Genomic DNA, 7,281 nt, shown 5'->3' on the forward strand with positions numbered 1-7,281 from the left:
TCAACCCTTCTTTCACCCACCCTCGCCTCGATCCTCCTTCGATCCTGCTTCCAAGAGATCCATCGGTCGATCCGACTACTGACCGTGGCTGAATTTTCTCGGTTGCAGGTGAGGTCGAGGGATCTCGAGGCTGCTCTTGGATCGCGCGTCGATAGCGTTTGCATCGAGGGGCGAGGGGCAACGACTCCCTTCGTCCTCCCGACGAAAGAAGAAAAAGAAGAGAAAGGAGAAATCGAGTTGGGACAGTGTCGCGTCGAAACCTATAACCCCTGTGATTTTTTTTTTCCTACCCCTCCCTGGCTCGATTCTGGAGAATCGAAGGAAAGAGTCGAAGAAGGATCGAAGTCGAGCGAGTGGCCCAGTTATGTGGAGTCTGGAAGGCTGACCCAGGAAAAGGCGGGCGGAGGAACGCGGGAGGAGGGAATAGGTGGGATGTCGGAGCAGTGAACCGAATGGAAGGATGTATCATCCGGCGTTGTGACTGCCTATGGATATATTCGGCCGTTGCAACGGCGGCGGCGGCGGAAGAAGCACGGTATCCGGAAGCGGCGCTGGCTCGGTGAGGGGGTCCGGCAACGAGTCGAGCTGTAGAACAACGGCGAGCGGTGCCAGGGGGAGGGGCGGAACCGGCGGCAGGGTGCAGTTGGCAGGAGCCTCGGCTCCCGGCGTTGCCGCCTCGCCGGAGTCGGGCGGTTCTCCTTTGCCCGATGCCTCCACCAAGATGACCAGCGACATCCTCGCCGCGAGGACTCTCGGCGACTCTGTCAGCGAGCACCCCGGAGAACTCGTGCGAACAGGTAGGGAAAGAGCGAAAGAGCGGCGGGGGACACGACGTATGGACGTAACGCACCGCCTCGATTTCGACCCCTAAGGCTCCCCGCACCTGGCGTGCACCGTCCTACCAGCCCATTGGAGGTCGAACAAGACCCTCCCTGTCGCGTTCAAGGTGGTGGCCCTCGGCGAGGCCGGGGACCGTACCCCGGCCACCCTTCGTGCGGGCAACGACGAGAATTGCTGCGCCGAGTTGAGAAACTCCACCGCCCTGATGAAGAACCAGGTGGCCAAGTTCAACGATCTGAGGTTCGTCGGGAGAAGCGGGAGAGGTGAGTTGACGTTAAGAAACGGCGACTCGCTTCCATCATCTTCATCGTTTCGCGAGTTCGTCGAACGATCTTTCTCGTCGCTCGACGAGGAAACTAGTGAAATTAGTTGCCGATTGTATTCCTTCCTTCTTCTTCCTCCTCTTCGTTCGTTCGTTCATTCATCGAACACGGGAGCTTGTTGATCTTCGCCCTTCGCCTTGACGAGCTGCGTTAAGAAAAGGGGAGGAAAGAGGCAACCTCGAAGAAGAATCGAGGCTCGTAGTAAGGGTAGGTCGGGCACGTCGTCTCGGGAGACGACGACGACGACGACGCCGACCCTCGCCGTTTTTCCCTCGCCGGGGAAAAGAATCCTCTAAGTAAGCCTCGTCACGACCTCGAAATTGGACGTTTCGCAGGGGTTGCCGAGGCGTTGATTGGTGTGCCAGCCGAAACTCGAGGAGGCGACGATGTCTTGGGGTGGGTAATGGGTTTTATTTGTCCGCACCACCACCATCGCCGCCGCCGAGCAACCTCCTCTTTACTTTCCTTCTTCCGAGTCGTCTCTCCCCCTCCCTCCCCCCGAGAACGGCCTCTCGTTCCACGAGGAGAGGTGGGGGGGAGTGAAAAGGAGGCGACGCCCCACGAAAACGAGGGGGACAGGATATTAATTGAGGTTTCATTTGGGATTTTAATTAACGTTATTACAGGGTTGTTTCGCGTCGCCTGCCGATCGGTCGAGAACCCTCTTCCGACCTACTTCTTACTCTTACCTTGTCCCCCCTCCCTCTCCCTTCGTCAAAATTATCCACGGATCGTTCCATTCGGTTGTCGAATGGAATTGGACTTTCTTTTTTTCTCTTTTTTTTTTTGTTTTCTTTTCCAACAACGTCGAATTATCAACCGACCGAGGCGAATCGATTACACAATGTTGAAGATCGTCGGCGCTAGGAGAAAAGCTGAATAGTTTGCGAAGGAGGAATCGGGGATAGAGGGATAGAGGGTGTTTGGAAACCATGGAATACCCGAATTTTCTATCCGGGAAACGAGGAGGGGGGCGAGCGAATCGTCGACGACCCTCGCGCGGAGCTCACGGAAACGCGTCAGTCATTTGTCTGGGATTAGCTCTCAATTGTTTTCGTCGAGCGAGGAATTAACATAAGCTAGGATGAAGAATGTAAGAGAAGCGTCTCTCGTCCTGGATTCCTGCGACTTCGTTCCTTCGCCTCCTTGAATATTCCCCGGGACGACCGATGCGCGAATCCCTAATGATCCGCCCGTTTGTCGAACTCGAGGATTCATTCCTCTGTACGTGGCCCCCTCATCTGGAGGGGCTTCCGTTCTGCTTCCATGAGTATTATCCTGGAATTCCCGTGAGGGAGTGGGAGGGAAAATTCTGGGAAAAATTATCCCTCTCCAAGATCGAACTCGCGAATCGCGATCCGCGTCGTCGTTTCGTTGATACAAATTTTATTTTACGAATATTCGAGGGTGGAAAGGGTGAAGATGTTGTCGACGTAGACTGGAGATACGAGGTTCGTTCGCGTGTGCAAAGTTGAAGGGTATCCCATCTGGCTGCTAGGGTTGAAACTATAAGCGCCCAAATGATCTATCTCGTTACAGAGCTTAGGCTTGAAGGGGGTTGGAAACGATTCAGACTTTGCCGCGTTGGAGCCGGCATTACGGATGAACGTGCGGGAACAGGGTCATAGCTTATCATCGATATTCTTGAGCCATGCGCTTCTGGTTTCGAGCCAAAAGAGACTATTTCTATCCCAAAAATCGTAATTCGAACGGAGAAGAAGACCTTTCTTTCTTTCTTTCTTTTTTTAACCGCGAGAAAAATTGCGAATATAATATCGTGCGATATTGGAAGAAGAAGATATTGCACGAGATCGAGGAGGAATATTTCGAGGCGATGATTTTTGGAGAAAATTCGGACGTTCGTCCTGACATAATCGATATTATCGTTGTATAAAACAACGCGATTCTCGTTTTGCGAAAATTGAAATTAATTAGTTAACTCGACGAATATACGATACACGTATCAGGATCCACATTTTCCCTGAGAATCGCGCGTTAACGCGATCGTTATCGAGATCGTTCCGCTTCGTCCCCTTAATATTTGTCCACAACGATTGTTTCCGTCGAATTAAAAATCGATTTCACCGTGCGCTCTCTCGAAATTCTAAATAATTCCCTCCCCAAATTGCGGAGGAGCAGAGCCGTTCCTCCTAGTCGAAGAGATATTCGAGATGGAAAGGGATATTCGATTTCGAAGAAGGGAGGGGCGAAAATTTTAATCAAGCAAGCCATAACGTACCACACACGCGGTGGTAATAAACGGGCAGATTTAAAAGATGGAAAGAAATTTCGAAGGGAGGAGGAGGAGGAGGAGGAAAAAAAAAAAATTGCCGTTGGAGAATGGGTTTAACGCCGGCGGATGGAAAGAAAGGGTGGCGTTATCGGGGGTGTGACCTTTAACGGTTCGACGGCGACTGGCACCAAGGGTGATACCTAACTACGTGTGCCGAGCTGGCTGTGCGGAACCATCGACTCGAGCAACGGGTGAAAAGGTTTGCCAGGGTTAGGTCATAGGAAGGGATGCCGTGACTTGCAACAAAACTGACGGGACTCGCCCCCGTTCGAAAACGAGAAGCTCGCGTGGTGAACCACCGTGTGGCCACGCTCGACACTCGCCATTATTCCCTCCATAATCTTTCTCCCCGCGTTCTTTTCTCATTCGCGCTAAATCTTACCGCCTAAGAAACAAACCTTTGAAACCGTCCGTCAAACATTTCCACGAACTCGTGCAAATTTTTTATGTCTGAAATTAGGTAAATTGTCCGTTTCCTTTCGTTTCGTCTATTGGAAGGTGAAATGATATCCTAATTTTAATATCCATTTATTTATTCGATAGACTGATATTATAGTTAGAGAATTATTATAGTTAGAGAATAGAAATGCATGGAATGCAGAATTTGACGAATCAAAAGTTCGTCTAATTCTAAGAATGGAGTTTATATAATTTAACGGAATTTAACGTTACTTTTCTCTTCCCTCTTTCTCTCTCTTTTTCGAAGAAGCGTCGATACTTGAAGGGAAGTTGGATGCGATAGCGTGATACGAGTCGTATAACGGTGATTCAGTTTTAGAATCGTGTGTAGCGTTAGGAAGGGATTGGAGAGAGAAAAAGCCACGCGATCGGCGATCGCTCGACGAGGGAGAGAGAGAGAGGAAGAGAGAAAAAGAGCGAAAGAGGGTGCACGTGGAATTGCGGTGAACCTCTGCGTGTGCGACCACCGTGTTCTGCGTGCCACCGCTTCTTTTTTAACGCAACATTGTCCCCTCTTTAACGAACGTTTCATCGAAACTCGCGTGATTTCCAAGACGTGTCCCCTTTGAATCATCCTCCTCGTCCTTCTCCTTGCCTTTTAACGTCGCGTACATCACGTGGCAACAGATTAACATTCGATTTCGACGTTTTCCGCTTTGAATTTTTTCGAAAAATTGTATTACTCGTGGAAAAGTTTCACGAGAAACTTTCGAGGAACTTTCGAGGAAAGATCGTTGTTTTTTCTTTCGCAGCGACGCCCTCTGATAGGCTTTTCGACACAAGCGGACGCAACCACCCCTACAGGTCGGTCGCGTTGGCTGGCTGACCGTCTCGCCGTCCAGGACGCCCTCGATACATTACCGACGGTTAATTCGGTTACCGCCAAGTTTCACGGGTCGGCCAGCCACGTTTCGGCCGCGAAAACTTTCGTTTCGATCATTGATTGAAATGAGGAAAAGGGAAGGAAAAAAATACGAAAATAATTATTTTTCCAGGGAAGAGCTTCACGTTGACGATTACCGTGTCCACGACCCCGCCGCAAGTCGCCACGTACACCAAGGCCATTAAAGTAACCGTGGACGGGCCGCGAGAACCGCGATCCAAGACCAGTGAGTATCACTGTAAGCATTGCTGAAATTATTTATTATTTAAATTACATCTCGTTAATCATAATTTTCAACTCCGTTGGTCGGGGACAATTTTATACAAATCCTAAAAGATACGAGAATCGTTCAAAAGCGCGAGAATCTCGATTATTTTTCGACCATCTCCTCGATTTATCGAATACCCGCATACAGATTATACGAATAAATAATAAGATCCAAATCCAAGATGTTCGAACATCTTCCCATCCCCAAACCGATTTCGATCTTCCACTTTCGATTTTCACTTAAACAGAAAAAAAAAGAAAACCAAAACACGAATAACAGAAACGCAATTCATTCAGAAACGAAATTCTGAATTCTACGCATCATTACTTTCTGAACGATCCTCGATATTTCGCGACACATTTTACAATATTTATTTATTCGCAATGTATCTCGCTTGTTGAAAGGATTCATGGCGATCGTTAGAAAAAAAGAACGTTAGAACGGAGGAGGAGCGGAGATCGCGGACGTAACTCGCGACGGGGAGGCGTCCTCGGCCGCAAGTTGGGGAATGGCCCCGGGGCGGGCGTGCGGTTCTCTCGCCGGGTTAAGTTTCGCGCAATTGCCATTATTTATAACCACGGCCGGCCGCCATAACATTGATAAAGGGCTGCGGTGTTTAGCCGCGGAGATATTGTGCGACGCCTCCCAAGTTTCCCGCCTCAGACACACGCGCACAGAGAGAGAGAGAGAGAGAGAGAGAGAGGAGTGTGCCCACCACCTTCCTCAGACGCACGATCACCCTCCTAGCCGTCGGTTATTTCGCGGCGACGCGTGTCAACGGGTTCCTCTCCGAACGAACGGAGCCGGTATTACGTCGGAGAATCGAAATTTACCGCTCCCTCTCCCCCAATCCTGTTTGTTAATCTACCGCCCAGACGAGAGATTGAGCCATCTCAAGGAAGTTGGGATTGGGGGAGAAAGTTATCGAGCGTTGATGCGGACGGAATAAGGATCGACGCGATTCTCCGTTAAAGAATAAGCTTGTTGACTTCAAAGCAACGCTAAATTAGGATTCATCTCCGTCGTAAAAATAGTTTGAATGTATGGCTGGTTGTAAGCGGGGCTGCTTATCGAAGATTGTTTTCCGGGATGTAACGCGACGTGGTTTGGATCGATTTTATTTTGGAGGACGGGCGGCGCGTTACATCTGGCCCGAAAGAAAATATTTGCAGCGGAACGGAGGGATGGGGTGGGGGCGCGGCACGAGATAAAAGGATTAACGGGCGTTGCGGGTGGCCGGATCGGCGTTTCTTTAAACGAGCGACGCTTCCTCGGCTTTGACACGCTCCCTAATTTTATCATCCTACTATCCTCCGGAATCGTGACACCGTGAAACGAGTTCCCAGACACCCGCAACTCCCCGCCTGTTTCTACTTTCGTTCTACTTCGCGAATTAAATTCAATCGAGTAGCGGGCTAATTAATTGATCGCTGCTTCCACGCTTCGAACACTTCCGCCGCGGCAACTGCTCCCCTAAATCTAATCGAATTCTTCGACGAAAGAGATCAACAACATCTTCTTTCGCACGATCAAGAAGAGGAAGAATGTGTGTGGACAGCGTCATAAAAATAAAATCCATCTTTCGACTAGCAAGAAATTAAATCTATAGTTCTATTAAGAAGAGATTCTAGGAGAAAGAAGGGATACGGAGACTTGTTCGACTTTCTTCGAAATCAAGTATGGACATAAATTGAATCAACCAAAAGTGGCCATTTCCCTTCTCTCGAATCGATTACAAACAAACTCGAATCATTGGATTCTTCTTTCACCCGGCTAATGATAATCCTACGAATTTGAAGATCCCACGAATCAAACAAATGCCTCATTCGATACGAGTTCTACTTCCATCCAATCTAAAGAAAAATCGAGTAAAAATCGGCAACGTCACTCTTCAACACGAAAACGAAACGACCATGGAGGAGAACGAGAGGAGATTCCTTCCTCCGCTCGAAACTTTGTTTACAAAACAAACTATTCTTCCGAGGCATGAATCATTGGACCCTTCTTTCACTCGGCCAGCGATAAATAATCAGCCCTATGAATTCTATTCGAAAGAGGCGGGGTCCTAGGAGGAGGAGGAAGGAGCGGGACCCGATGGCTCGTTCGAACTGGAGCGCCGCTTCGAGGGTCGTAATTAATTAAACAAGCAATTCATTACACATTCTACCCTCGTCCCATAGCCAAAGGTGGCCGCCGCAGAAAGAGGATGCAGGGC

At 49.3% G+C, this 7,281-nt stretch overlaps 1 protein-coding gene across 1 annotated transcript in view; it reads left to right on the top strand.

Annotated features, from left to right (window-relative positions):
• The first annotated feature begins 336 nt into the window (after positions 1-336).
• The window catches only part of LOC102671662 (runt-related transcription factor 3-like), a 13,689-nt gene continuing 6,744 nt past the window's right edge, over positions 337-7,281 (top strand). Inside the window, exons 1-3 of the mRNA XM_006615062.2 lie at positions 337-797; positions 873-1,103; positions 4,911-5,036. Of these exons, the coding sequence (XP_006615125.1) occupies positions 488-797; positions 873-1,103; positions 4,911-5,036 (667 nt within the window). The 5' untranslated portion in view covers positions 337-487. The remainder of the gene's footprint in view (positions 798-872; positions 1,104-4,910; positions 5,037-7,281) is intronic.

This window comes from Apis dorsata, unplaced genomic scaffold, assembly GCF_000469605.1.
Source record: "Apis dorsata unplaced genomic scaffold, Apis dorsata 1.3 scaffold_209, whole genome shotgun sequence".
Taxonomy (NCBI): domain Eukaryota; kingdom Metazoa; phylum Arthropoda; class Insecta; order Hymenoptera; family Apidae; genus Apis; species Apis dorsata.